The sequence below is a fragment of the Bubalus bubalis genome, chromosome 15, assembly GCF_019923935.1.
Source record: "Bubalus bubalis isolate 160015118507 breed Murrah chromosome 15, NDDB_SH_1, whole genome shotgun sequence".
In the NCBI taxonomy this organism is placed as follows: domain Eukaryota; kingdom Metazoa; phylum Chordata; class Mammalia; order Artiodactyla; family Bovidae; genus Bubalus; species Bubalus bubalis.
Genome location: NC_059171.1, coordinates 12,089,382 through 12,104,191, shown reverse-complemented (window position 1 = coordinate 12,104,191; position 14,810 = coordinate 12,089,382). Strand labels below are relative to the sequence as shown.

The 14,810-nt window shown below is 40.3% G+C and overlaps 1 protein-coding gene across 4 annotated transcripts in view; it reads left to right on the top strand.

Moving 5' to 3' along the window:
- The window catches only part of CDH17 (cadherin 17), an 86,216-nt gene extending 72,004 nt beyond the window's left edge, over positions 1–14,212 (top strand). For all 4 annotated transcript variants that reach the window (XM_006076287.3, XM_006076285.3, XM_044928532.1 and 1 more), the window contains 5 exons: positions 3,711–3,841; positions 6,283–6,522; positions 10,711–10,827; positions 10,965–11,078; positions 13,378–14,212. In XM_006076287.3, the coding sequence (XP_006076349.2) occupies positions 3,711–3,841; positions 6,283–6,522; positions 10,711–10,827; positions 10,965–11,078; positions 13,378–13,478 (703 nt within the window). In that variant the 3' untranslated portion in view covers positions 13,479–14,212. The remainder of the gene's footprint in view (positions 1–3,710; positions 3,842–6,282; positions 6,523–10,710; positions 10,828–10,964; positions 11,079–13,377) is intronic.
- The last annotated feature ends 598 nt before the right edge of the window (positions 14,213–14,810 follow it).

Here is a 14,810-nt window from a genome sequence, read left to right as displayed (position 1 = left end):
ATAATGTCCTGGCAGAAACAAATGAAAAAAGTACTTCATGAATGGAGAGTAATCAATAGTTGGGATGCTAGGAGTAAGTCATTTAAGATTTAAGGATAACTCCAAAGCTCCTGCTAAAACCTGAGCAATTTAATTCTCTTTCTTTTAGACCCGCAAACTTGGAATCCATTAGTACCCAATGGATCCTAATCCAATCTATCAATAAATATTAGTGATTCTTTCATTGAACTATATCCAGAATTGACCTGCTTCTCATCACTTCCTCAGTGATCCAGGCCACATTATCAACTCTTCCACCCATCCATTCACTGCAATGGGAGTGGGTCTTTAAAAAAAGCAAAATCACATAACTCCTCTGAAAACCCTCCAGAAGGTTCTCCATCTCACTCAGAAATCCCGACTATAGCAGTTCAGTTCAGTCCCTCTGTCCTGTCCGACTCTTTGTGATCCCATGGACTGCAGCACACCAGGCTTCCCTGTCCATCACCAACTCCGGGAGCTTGCTCAAACTCATGCCCATTGAGTCAGTGATGCCATCCAACCAAACACATGCAATTTTTAATTCATTGCCCATACACAGAGCCTAACACAGTGCTTGGCATATAGAATATTCTAACACTGGGAAAAAATTAGTTTGAACCAACAACATTATTACTTTTTAATCATTCTCCTACTCCCAGACATGTAGGTTGTTTCCAGTATTTTTTAACTTATAGAAAAGCTTTGAATGTATGTGTATAATTCATTTTTAAGACTTCTATTAAATTGTTTTTTAATTTGGAGAAAATTTCCAGAGGTGGGTTTTTTTTTTAATTTAAAGATACAGACAACGTTATGGCTATGTGCTTTGTTCCCAAAAGGCTGTAGCCATCTGTTTTCCTTTGGTTCTAGACTTTTCTCGCTCAATTTCACCTTTCATGCACCTACCAATGAGTTCCACTGAAAATATAAACATGACTAGGTCACCATCTCATGCCTGCCCATTGCTTCCCACAACCCAGCTCCTTCCATCCCTTGAGCTTCATCCTTTGCCATCCACTGTGCCCTATTTTTATCCCTTCACTCTTGGAATGTCTGATGCCCCCACATCCTAAGCTATTCCTTGGCCTCTCTGCCTTAGTTCTTGCAATTCCTTCTGCTTAAAGCATCCTTCTTTTTCTCACTTTAGCTAATATCTACTCTTTCAGATGTTTCAGAAAAACACCTATTTCTGCTTTATTGACTCTGCCAAAGCCTTTGACTGTGTGCATCACAATAAACTGTGGAAAATTCTTCAAGAGATGGGAATACCAGACCACCTGACCTGCCTCTTGAGAAACCTGTATGCAGGTCAGGAAGCAATAGTTAGATCTGGACATGGAACAACAGAGAGAGTTCCAAACAGGAAAAGGAGTCCGTCAAGGCTGTATATTGTCACCCTGCTTATTTAACTTCTATGCAGTGTACATCATGAGAAACGCTGGGCTGGAAGAAACACAAGCTGGAATCAAGATTGTTGGGAGAAATATCAATAACCTCAGATATGCAGATGACACCACCCTTATGGCAGAAAGTGAAGAAGAATTAAAGAGCCTCTTGATGAAAGTGAAAGAGTAGAGTGAAAAAGTTGGCTTAAAGCTCAACATTCAGAAAACAAAGATCATGGCATCTGGTCCCATCACTTTATGACAAATAGATGGGGAAACAGTGGAAACAGTGGCTGACTTCATTTTTCTGGGCTCCAAAATCACTGCAGATGGTGACTGCAGCCATGAAATTTAAAGATGCTTACTCCTTGGAAGGAAAGTTATGACCAACCTAGATAGCATATTCAAAAGCAGAGACATTACTTTGCCAACAAAGGTCTGTCTAGTCAAGGCTATGGTTTTTCCAGTGGTCATGTATGGATGTGAGAGTTGGACTGTGAAGAAAGCTGAGCACAGCACTGTTTATAATAGCCAGGACACGGAAGCAACCTAGATGTTCATCAGCAGATGAATGGATAAGAAAGCTGTGGTACATATACACAATGGAGTATTACTCAGCCATTAAAAAGAATACATTGGAATCAGTTCTAATGAGGTGGATGAAACTGGAGCCTATTATACAGAGTGAAGTAAGCCAGAAAGAAAAACACCAATACAGTATACTAACGCATATATATGGAATTTAGAAAGACGGTAACAATAAACCCTGTATATGAGACAGCAAAAGAGACACTGATGTATATAACAGTCTTTTGGACTCTGTGGGAGAGGGAGAGGGTGGGATGATTTGAGAGAATGGCATTGAAATATGTATAATATCATATATGAAACAAGTCACCAGCCCAGGTTTGATGCATGATACTGGATGTTTGGGGCTGGTGCAATGGGATGACCCAGAGGGATGGTATGGGGAGGGAGGAGGGAGGAGGGTTCAGGATGGGGAACACATGTATACCTGTGGCGGATTCATTTTGATATATGGCAAAACCAATACAATATTGTAAAGTTAAAAAATAAAATAAAAAAAAATAAAGCTGAGCACAGAAAAATGGATGCTTTTGAACTGTGGTGTTGGAGAAGACTCTCGAGAGTCCCTTGGACTGCAAGGACATCCAACCAGTCCATCCTAAAGGAGATCAGTCCTGGGTGTTCATTGGAAGGACTGATGTTGAAGCTGAAACTCCAATATTTTGGCCACCTGATACAAAGAGCTGACTCATTGGAAAAGACCCTGATGTTGGGAAAGATTGAGGGCAGCAGGAGAAGGGGATGACAGAGGATGAGATGTTTGGTTGGATGGCATCACTGATTCAATGGACATGAGTTTGAGTAAACTCTGGGAGTTGGTGATGGACAGGGAGGCCTGGCATGCTGCAGTTCATGGGGTCGCAAAGAGTCAGACACGACTGAGCAACTGAACTGAACTGAACTGAACTCTTTCAGGAGGGGCTTCCCTGGTGCCTCAGCTGGTAAAGAATCCGCCTGCAATGCAGGACACCTGGGTTCGATCCCTGAGTTGGGAAGATCTCCTGGAGGAGAGCATGGTAACCCACTCCAGTATTCTGGCCTGGAGAATCTCCATGGACAGAGGAGCCTGGTGGGTTGCAGTCCATAGGGTCGCAAAGATTCAGACATGACTGAGCGACTAAACACAGCACAGCACACTCTTTCAGAAAGTCTTCTCTGAATCCCATTACCTTATCTGGAATTCCACATGGACCCTGACAATCATCACACTAGAATTATCTGTCTCTATCTCCTCCACTGGCCTAGCAGCCCCCTTTGGTAATTTCCTCTCTTGGTCTACAGCCTGATGTTTGCTATCTCTCGGCAGATGTCTGTTGAATGAAGAGTTCACCGTGCCTCTGAGTATTCACCTATTCACATGTATCCACCAATGAGTGTTCACGTTTTCTTAGAGGGTGTGGTTTTAATAGACAATTCCAGGTTGTTTTATTTGAAAAAGAAGTTTAACTTTTTTTCACTAGAGGTTGTGACTTTACCTTTAAAAAAAAAAATTAAAACAAGTACAAAAACCACTTTGTAGGGATGAACAAATCCTTCTTTTGAAGGCAGATGGTAGGCAAACAAAGCATTAGTGATATTAGATTATGCTTCTTTATATATGATGTCAATAGTCTGCAAGGGACAGTGCTGATATAACAGCATAGAGGTGCATAAACTATCTCCACGTTTTCATGCAGGGTAACGTGGGCTTTCTTTCGCTCTTTTCTCTTACTGAAGTTATTCACTGAGAGGCGACAAGAGAGGCTGGCTAAGAATTGACCCCGCCACTGGTGAGATCTTCAGTGTGGCGCTGCTGGACAGGGAAGCTGAAAGTCTGTATCGGGTACAAGTGGTGGCAACGGAAGTAGGTGAGCCAACACAAATGCAGAAAAGGTAACACAAGTGATCAGGGGCTACGTCAACAGAAGTGGGAGGGACGGCGAGGTGAGTGGGAAACTCCACTGGGTCGAATGGTCAGAATATCTGCCAGTGGAGAAACAAGAAGAGGACAAACAAGGAGGGAAGGGCTCACCCCGTCCTGGCTGTGTTCTGGGTGAGAACCCTCATGCCTGCCCAGCTCTTTCCGGCTGGGCTGCCCCTGGAGGCTGGCAGGGCTTCAGGGCCGCTGCTCCCTCTGTGGGGTCCTGCAGGGACCACGGCTTCTGGGAAGGTTCCCGTGCCCCCACTGAACTACCCTGCCTTCCTCCAAAGTGGCTGTGGGTTTCTCCAGGGTGTGGGATCAAACCGCTATGTAGTAATATAGAATTATATGGTGGTGGTGGTTTAGTTGCTAAGTCGTGTCCGACTCTTGCGACCCCATGGACTGTAGCCTGCCAGGCTCCTCTGTCCATGGGATTGTCCAGGCAAGGATACTGGAGTGGGTTGCCATTCTTTTTCCAGGGGATCTTCCCGACCCAGGAATTGAACTCGGGTCTCCTGCATTGCAGGCAGATTCTTTACCAACTGAGCTATGAGGGAAGCCCCAGAATTATATAATATATAGTAACATACCTGCTTTACTTACCAAAAAAAAAAAAAAAAAAAAAAGAGAACTGAACAAAGTATGACTAAATAAACACAGATTTAGGGCAAAGAAAGAAACTTTCAAAATGTAAAGCCCAGGTTTGGGAGTGGGGGAATGGGGGAAATTCCAGTAGGTGGGAATCATGAAAATGGTCCCTGTCTGTGAAAAGTTGAAGAACAGCAAAGTACTGTAGTCATGTTAAACCAAGGAAGCTAGACCCGCAGATGTGTGTGCTGAATTCGAAATGGTTGTGGGTGAGCGCACAGACCTCACTGAAGTGGGTTGGGGGCTCTCTCTCTTGCTTCTAGTTAATGTGCTTCTAACACATACCACTATCACACTCTACACATTTAATTATTGATTTAAAAAGCTCCTGATTTAATCAGCAGGAAGTTTCTGGTGAAATCTTTGTGCTCTGCCTTCCCCTAAAATGTACTGTGGGGTCAGCACTTCACTTTAGACATATCCTAAAGCCTCTCACAGTATAGAAGTGTTGGGAATCAAAAACAGGGTTCAAAACCCTGCCCGGTGTGCAGTTGTTGGCCCTGGACTGATCCTAGTCGATGAAATGACTTCAAGAACCCGGTAGCTCTTCCTCCTTTGGTTAAGCAGACAGCTGGTGAGAAAAGCAGGCAAATAGAATTTACAGGAATTGAAGCAGGTTGGAGTCAGAAATTGTAGGAACATCAGGGAGAATGAGAATAGTCAGTGTCCCTGCTGTACTGACCGCCTCTTTCTAAGCACTTACCCCTCACACAACACTATGGGGAGGGATTATTATTGATTATATTTGATGTATGAGGAAACCAAGATACTGATAAGTAACTCGCCAAGGATCACACAGTTACTAATTGTTCAGGCAGCAAGGTCAAAATTTTTACCATGGTACCCCAGCAAATAACGTTTGTACAGCTCTGTACAATTTTCTAAGAATACTACATATAGTCATGTAGTATTCTTATATGGATCCTCATATAGTCACATTTTACGGCTGAAGAAATGAGGCTTAGAAAAGTTTTTTTTTTTTTTTAATATTTATTCATTTATTTTTGGCTGCGGCCCTTGGACGTCTCTCTAGCTGTGGTGTGCAGGCTCAGCTCGGTAGTTGTGGAGTGCAGGTTTAGTTGCCTTGCAGCTGGTGGGATCTTACTTCCCCAAGTAGGAATCAAATCCTCACCCTCTGGACTGGAAGGCAAAGTCTCAACCACTGGACCACAGGGAAGTCCTGACACTTAGAAAACTTAACAACCACGCCTAAGTCAATGATGAGGAGCAATTGAAGTTGTGGGCTCTAGAGTCAGATCTCCTGAGTTGGAAGACTCTCTACTGCTTTGTGACCCTGGGCAAGTCACACAACTTCTCTGAGCTCCAGTCTTCTCATCAATAAATGCATGCAGAATTGTTTTGAAGTAACATGTATAAAACATTAGCACATAATTCTTGGGGGTGTGTGTGTGTGCTCAGTTGTGTCTGACTCTTTGCAACTCCATGGACTGTAGCCTGCCAGGCTCTTCTGTCCATGGAATTTTCCAGGCAATAATACTGGAGTGGGTTGTGATTTCCTCCTCCAGGGGATCTTCCTGACCCAGGGATCGAACTTGTATCTCCTGCGTCTCCTACACTGGCAGGCAGATTCATAATTCTTAGTTATTTTTATTATCAAAACTTTTAAAGCAGAAAATGAAACTAGGTCTGAATTGTAAAATTTTTTTTAAGGAAAGGAAATATCCTTTCTGATTGAGACAATGAGAGCAGACACCGTATTTCAATGATTCAATTCCTTAGGTGGATCCTACTTGAGCTCCACGGCGCAATTCCACCTGACCCTTACGGATGTGAACGACAATCCCCCACGGCTGGTCAAGGAGTACACAGGCTTGTTCTTTTGCTATCCCCCCAAAGCACCCGGAAGTCTCATTTTTGAGGCCACCGATGATGATGAACTAACATTTCGGGGTCGACACTTTACATTTTCCCTTGGCAGCGAAAGCTTACAAAAAGACTGGGAAGTTTCCAAAATCAATGGTGAGTTGTCAAAAGAACATTGAGAAAAACACTGATGGGCGATGAAATGAGTTTTTAATTTGCTTTGGTGTGTGTGCAGCCCTCAACACAGAGCTTTCTTCCACGCTCCAGAAAGGAAGTTCATGCTGTGGAAACTTGCACAGGCAAGCTCTCCAGAGGGTTGAAAGCCCCCAAGGTTGGGAAAAGACAGATTGTTAACACTCAGTGTCCCCTTTGGTGTAAACGAACAGTTGGACAGTAGTTGGTGTACGTGAATTGTTTTGCAATCAGAGCAGCATTGCAAAGCAACCAGTGGCAGCTGAGAAACAGATTTTGTCATGATCTTTTAAAAACAGCTTTATTGAAATATAATTGACATACAATTAACAGCATATATTTGAAGCATACAGTTTTATAAAAGTTGATATACATATGTGCCACTGAAGCCATCAGCACCATCAGGTAAGACGACTCCACCAGCTCCACCAGGTTTCTTCATGCTCTGTTGCAATCCCTATTTTCCACCCCATGCTGTTCATCCCTCAGTCAGTTCAGTTGCTCAGTCGTGTCCAACTATGCGGCCCCATGGACTGCAGCAGGCCAGGCTTTCCTGTCCATCGCCCCCAAGTAACCACTGATCTGCTTCCTGTCACTGTAGATTGGTTTGCATTTTCAAGAGTTTTATGTGACTAAAATAACAGCGTGTAATTTTTTTTGTTTGGTTAATTTCACTTAGTATACTGATTTGGAGATTTCACCGTGTTATTGCATATATCAACACAGCACTCATTTGTATTGCAGAGGAGTATTCCATTGTATATCATGATTTATTATTCATTAACTTATTATTACTTAAATTGCTTCCATTTTTTGCCATTTCAAATAAAGCTGCTATGAACATTTGTGAAAAAGTACTTTGTAGGAGCCTGTGCTTCCATTTTTCTTGGTTAAATACCTGGAAGTGGTCATATGGTAGCTATATGGTCAAATTTTAAGAGGATATAAAATTGCTTCCCAAATAGTCTGTAATATGTTACATTTCCACCAGTGAACGAGAATTCTAGTTGCTTAATATTCTTCCCAATGCTTGTTATGCTCAGTCTTTTTAATTTTAGCCATTGTAGTGGGAGTGTAGTATTTCATTATGGTTTTAATTTACATGGCCCCAATGACTGATGGTGTTGACCAGCTTTTCATAAGCTCATTTGCCATCCATATATCCTCATTAGTGTAGTGTTTGGTCAAATATTGTGCCTGCTTAAAAAATTTAGCAAAGGTTTGACTTCTGTTGTGCTCTTGGTCAGATATATGTTTACAAATATTTTTTTCCAAGGCACTGTTATATTTTTATTTTTTAACAGTACCTTTTGAAGAGCAAATTAAGTTTTTTTGATGAAATCTAATTTATTGATATTTTTCCCTTATAATTTGTGACTGTTTTGCATATTCTTTAAGAAGTTTTTGCCAAGGTCACTAAAGTTTTCTGAGTTTTTTTTTCTTCCAGAGGAAAAGAAAGCTATGGTTTTAGCTTTTACAATTAGCTCTGTGATCCATTTCAAGTTAATCTTTCTTGCATGTATGGTAAATGTCAAGGTTCATTTTTTTTAAATATGGCTAATTATTTAACACTGTTTATTGAAAATATCCTTTCCACATTGAATTGTCTTGGCAGCTTTGTCAAAAACCAAGTGACCACATATACATGGATCTATTTCTGGACTCTTTTCTGTTTTATTGAGCTCTTTGTCTATAGCAACATCATAATGTTTTGATAATTTCAGCTCAATAATAAGACTTGAAATCAGGTAGTGTAAATGTCCTCGTTTTGTTCTTTTTCAAGTTTATTTTGCATATCTATATAATTTTTCGAATTAAGCTTGTCTGTTTCTACCCCCAAAACCTATGCTGGTTGTGATTGAGATAGTATGAATCGGTGCTTGAATTTGGGGGACAATTTAAATCTTAACAAAACTGAATTTCCCAATCCATGAATATGATTGTGTCTCCACTTATTTAGGTCTACCTAATTTCTCTGAGCAATGTGTTTTAATTTTTTAAGTATAGTTTTACAGAATTTCCCCTGAGCACTTCATATTTTTATGCTGTTATAAATACTTAAAAATTTTAATTCCAGCATATAGAAATATAACCGATGATTTTCTTATACTGATCTTGTAGCGTATAACATTGCTGACTTCACTTGTAAGTTCTCTCTCCTTTTTTTCCTTACATTTTCATAATTTTTCTACATGTTGTCTGTGAATCATAATAGCTTTATTTCTTTTCCAATCTGGATGGCTTTTTATATGTTTAGCTTGCTTTCTTACTGGTTAAAATCACCAGGACAATGTTCAATGAAGGTAGTGAGAGAAGAAACAATTTGGCTTCTGATCTCAGGGAGAAGGCATTCAGAAGTCGCTCACCGTTGGGCTCAAGGTTAGCCATAAGTTTTTGTAGATGTCCTTTATCAGAGTGAGGACTTTATCTTTTATTCCTAACTTGCTGAGAGGTTGTTTTTTTTTTTTTTTTAATGAAGTATGATGCTAAAAATTTCAGGTGTTTTTTCTGCATCTATTTAGATGATTGTTGGTTAATTTAGGTTTTTGTTGTTTTTGTCTGTTAGTTGGTGAAATATTTCAGTCAACTTTTGTATCTTAATTCAGTCTATTCCTGAGATAAGGCCTACTTGATGGTGAAATATTAGCATTTTTATGTGATTGGATTCAATTTGCTAAAATTTTAAGAATATTTCTATCTATATTCATTAGGGATATTGGCCTATATTTTTCCCTTATATTGCCTTTGTCTGATTTCGGTATCAGAGTAGTGTTGGCTTCACAGAATGATTTAGAAAGTGTTCTACCTCTTCAATTATCTGGAAGAATTTGTGTAAAATTGCTTTTTATTTTTTCCTTCAAGTTTGATAGAATTCACCAGTGAAGGCTTCTGACTCAAAGTTTTCTTTATAGGAAGTCTTAACTACAAATTCAATTTCTTTAATAGATAAGGGACTACTCAAGTTACAGGTTTATTTTTGGTTGAGCTTGCTAGTTTGTATCTTTCAAATGATTCTATATTTCAATAGATTTGTCTAATTTATTGGTATGAAGTTGTTCATAATATTTTATTACTTTTAATAATTACAGAGTATGTAGTGATATCACTTCATTCTAATATTGGAAATTTTTGCCTCTTCTTGATCAGTCTGGCTAGAGGTTATTAATCACACTGAACAAGCTTTTGGTTTCATTGATTTTGCCTTATTTTTTGTTTTATATTTCATTGCTCGGATCTTTATTATTTCCTCTATTCTTCTTATGTTGTTTTTAACTTGCTTTTTGGTACTGTTTTTATTAAGATGGAAACTGAAGCAACTGAGAATTTTTTTCTTTGTTAATGTAGGCATTTGGTGTTATACATTTATTTCAATGTTGTATTAGCTGTATTCCATAAAGTTTGATGTGTTTTCATTTTCATTCAGTTCAAAACACTTTCTAACTTTCCTTTAGATTTCTCCTATGACACATGGGTTATTTAGAAGTAGGGTATTTGGTTCTCATATATGTGGGGATTGCCCACATCTTCCTGGTTACTGATCTCTAATTTAATTCCATGGTGACCTGAGAACATGTGATTGGCGTACTTTTAAACTTAGTTTTTCTTTCAGTACTTTACAGACATTGTGTTCTGGATTGTATTGGTTCTTCTTTGTTCTTTTGAGTATAATATCTTTTTTTCTCTGGATACCTTTAAGATTTTCTTTTTCACTAGTTTTCAGTAAATTGAGTATTATGTGCCTTGGTGTAGTTGTTTATTTTTCTTTTTCCTGAGATTTGCTGATCTTCTTGGATCTGAGGATTTAGAGTTTCCATCAAATTTGGAAAAACGTTAGCAATTACTTCTTCGAATATGCTTTCTAATTCAGTGTTTGTGACCACTTTATGGAACATAACTACCAGGAGTAATGACAACCTACTGCACTTGGTGTTCATTTCTTCAGCGAAGTCAGGAATTGAGAGTTTGATGGGTGCTTCAGCATCCTTTTTAACATTATGGAGGGTACCTGTGGAGTGGTGATACTTGGGGTAGTTTAACTCACACTTTCATCTAACCACTCATGTATGAGGCAGAGATGAGCTTTATTCCTGCTCATCCAGGGGCCCACAGTTGTGTTTTCATGTCAGTCATTTTTTTCCCCTATTCTAACAGGAACTCATGCCCGCCTCTCCACCAAGCACACGGGCTTTGAGGAGAGAGTTTACAACATCCCAATCCGCATCGGTGATGGTGGCCGGCCACCCTTGGAAGGGACTGTCTCTTTGCCAGGTAGATATTTTGCGGCAGGCAAGTTGGGATAATGTTGTCTCTCAATATGATAATTTGTGAGAATTCTTATCTTTAATACAGGATTCCTCAATTGTTTGCTTGAAAATTTATCTACCAAATATTATTCTGTTTCTCAGTTACTTTCTGCAAGTGTGTGGAAAATAGGTGTTTCCAGCCAGCGGCTCGCATGCCTGGGATACCCCCAGTGGGCATGACAGTTGGTATACTCCTTGCCACCTTTTTGGTCATCGGTGAGTATGATTTCTCAGATTCAAGGATTTCTGTCATGTTTCTGCCTCAGAAACATGAGCTCATATGAGGGTCTGACTTCATGGGCTAAGCTGGGGCTGCTCAGATGGCAGCCTGGGTAATAACCAAGCATACAGATCACCAGTAAACCTGATTGGGAGTTACTGCTTTGGTACTACCCTCCACCCATCACTGCCTTGGTGGTTAGTTTAAAATCAGCAAGTTTAAACCAGTTCATTTAAAATCACATAGGTGGCTTTAAAGAATAAATTATTGTATCTCACGCTGAGTCACCAAGCTTTCATGCTGAAGGGGAAAGAAATGCAGTAGCTGTCCCTCTGCTATGCGTCAGGCACTGTGCCTGGTGGGAGACACGGTGATGGACATAAGCGGATCTTTCACTCACAGAGCTTAGGGCCTAGTCCGCCATTGTTGGAATAGGTAGAAGCTCGGACGGGGGAGCCTGGTGGGCTGCTGTCTATGGGGTCGCACAGAGTCGGACACGACTGAAGCAACTTAGCAGCAGCAGCCTTCCAGTGCAGATGCGGGTGTATCTGAAGGACCTGACATGTTGCAGAACTCCCCCTTTTATGTTTTTGTGACTGTGGACCTTGATTCTTTATTAACTCAGAATAATTCCACTGCATTGCAGGCCTCACTCTGCCTTGGCCCCTAGACAGCAGAGTTCCCTGTCTTCTTTTTTGTAAACAGCTCAGTGTCTACTGTAGTCTTTACCCTCTTTTCAACAGGTGTTCTCACCGCAAATTACGTATTAGAAGTAGATACTTCATCAGTTCACATGCACCTGAGCGAAGGAGTTGACACAGTTTCACATCCTTTCTCTTTTAAAGGAAGAGCTGGGGTTATTCTAAGTCTCTTTCATTGTTCTCTTGGCATCTGTGCTTTTCTGCCATCATGCAGTCTACCACCCTGGATTCTCATTCGTAGCTCTAAAAGGGATCTCATTTCCTCATACCCTTCTTTTTGTATTCCTCATTATTATGACACAGTACGGCCTTTGTGGCATGACCATGGCCCATCCTAATATGTGCATAGTAGTAGTAATGTTGGTTGCTCAGTTGTGTCCGACCCTTTGTGACCCCACGGACCATAGCCCACCAGGCTCCTCTGTTCATGAGCTTCTCCCGGCAAGAATACTGGAATGGGTTGCCATTCCCTTCTCCAGAGGACCTTCCTGACCAAAGGATCAAACCTGGGCCTCCTGCATTTAGGCAGATTCTTCACTGTCTGAGCCACAAGGAAGCCTAATATGTGCATGGTGACCATCATTTCTCTCTGACAACAGTTTGGTACAAACCTTTTATGCTAATTGAGCTGGCTTTTGAGATTTACTCACTTACCAAACTCCCCCCTACCTCTATGCCTTTTCTTATTCTATTTGTCTTCTCATCTTGAAAGGATTTTTGGGCTTGCATGCCATGGTTTTCTAGCATGACCATTTACTCTCAAAATTTTACCACGAGTTAAAGATTGGATGAGTTTGGTGATCTACAGACAGAAGTAATAGGATCTTGTAGTTTCATATCCTTACTTTTTTTTTCAAAATAGGAGGACTGGGATTATTGCAAGATTCTTAATGGGCCTCTGAGCATCCAGTCTTTCCTGTCATTATTCCTCCTGTGACCCTAATGCCAGGTTAATTTCCTAAAAACAATAGGTCTTTAGTTCACCTTTTCCTTTTCCATATAGGTCTCTGGTTTGTAGTACACATTTAGTGCTAAAACGCACAATGTAATTTTGCAGGAGGTCAGAGATGAGGGAAAGCAGAGAGGTTAGGTCGTCTACTCAAGCTGGAGCCACGAGGAAGGTGCAAAAGAAAATGTGATACTTGGTGAAAGTAGGCTTTAGGTAGATGGACGAATCCAAGAAAAGCTCTGTGGTTGTTCTCATTGGACTATTTCCTCCAGGGAAGAAGGACTGGAATCAACATCTGTTGGCTGTGTCCAGACTTCAGGAACTCTGTCGGATGCTCATACACTTGGTCTTCAGGGTAGTGCAGGCATGAAGTCCTATATCCCTTGACAGAGGCCTGGGGAGAGCCATCAGCTTAGATAAAACTTGGGGCTCGTTACACACTGACAGCAAGAAAAGTGATAAGCGTGCTTATCCAAGAAAGCCCGTGCCGAGAAGCCCTTAATTACCATGACAACGAAGCTTTGTTGACCCACTCACAAAATGAAGTTTATGAGTCATTTTTTCCTACCAGAGTGCTACTTTATAAATGAATGTGACAGTACATTGTAAGATTTCATCTATTTGACTCTGATTTTTCTCTTTTAGGCATAATTTTAGCAGTGGCGTTTTTCCGGATGAAGAGGGATAAAGGCCAACATAATGCTGAAAGTGCTCAGGCATCTGAAACCAAGCCTCTGAGAAACTGAATGTGAAAAAGAATGTTTGAGTTTATGTACCAAATGCTATTTCAGTAACATAACCATTTAGTCCCATATTTTTACTTTTCATCCAACATGTGCACTGGAAGTTTTACAGATAAACTCTCTTGTCTTTCAATATTTTATTACTTGTAGATATTTCATGTGCTATAGACATTAGAGATATTTTCCAATTTCTCATGACACTTTTCTACTCTGCAAAAGTCGTAGCTATTTCTCCAAACACAAAAATGTGTGTTTTTCCCTCTTAGGGAATGAGGGGCTGATGAAATAGTCTGTTAATTTTTGCTTCCTCAGGAGGTTTTATCAGTCACCATCACAGAGCTTTCTGGATTCCATTTATGCTTTTTTCTAATTCCATCCCGTGTCTCCTTCCACCATATTTCCTTTGGTATTTCACTAATTTTAAAACATTTGTTGGAGAAAAGAACAAAGCAGAGTCTCAGGAAAAAAAAAATAAAAGGGCAGACCTGTCCCTCAGTTTGAACAGAAACTCTTGATTGTTTGAAGAGGCCTGCTTCACAGACCCTGGTGGCAAACACTGGCCACTCACCATGTTTACTCACCACCTACCATGCTCGTGTGCTGTGCACGCTTCCTTCATATGTATATTAATAAAGTTTTGGTTATTGTATATTTAATGGTGAAGGAAAATAAGGAAGCATGAAAGATGTAGCGACAACAATCAAGAATAAACATTGGCTGTGGCTTTGTTTCTTGGATTTCTTTGGTTTTGCTTCCTGGTTCTTTGCATTTCTTGAGGGAAGGACTAGCTAGCAGTGGTTACCTATCGTTAATCAAAATTACCTCTCATGTAGAATTAACCCCTAAAGAGGGGTCCGCAATGAAATAAACATTCACTGTGCTTATGATCATGGATTGGGATGTTCAAGGCAGATACATGAGGAATTTTAAATTTTTAAATAAGAAAACCTTAGATTTGGAAGCACTTCTAGGACCTGGAGCTGTTGTCTGGCTCCCGATTTGAGTCTTGAAAGCGTTCAACATTACACAGCCTCTCAGAATTTTCAAGAATTTTGGGGAAAAGAACTTGTATCTGAAAAGGCGCTCCTACACTCATGGCTAAAGCAGGCCATGGAGTTCTGTTTTTCATAAATAACCCTCTTTGTGGGCTTTTATTATATATATTTTTGAAAGCAAAAAAGTAAGACAAAAGAAATTATGTAAACTCTGTTTCTAAGACCTCAGTATTACTTTCTTGCATAATGTTATCCTGTGCCCCAGCATAATACTGAGCTTTTTTACCTGTTTTTTTTTTTTTTTTTTTCACACAAGACTCATTGGAAGTCTCATGATGGG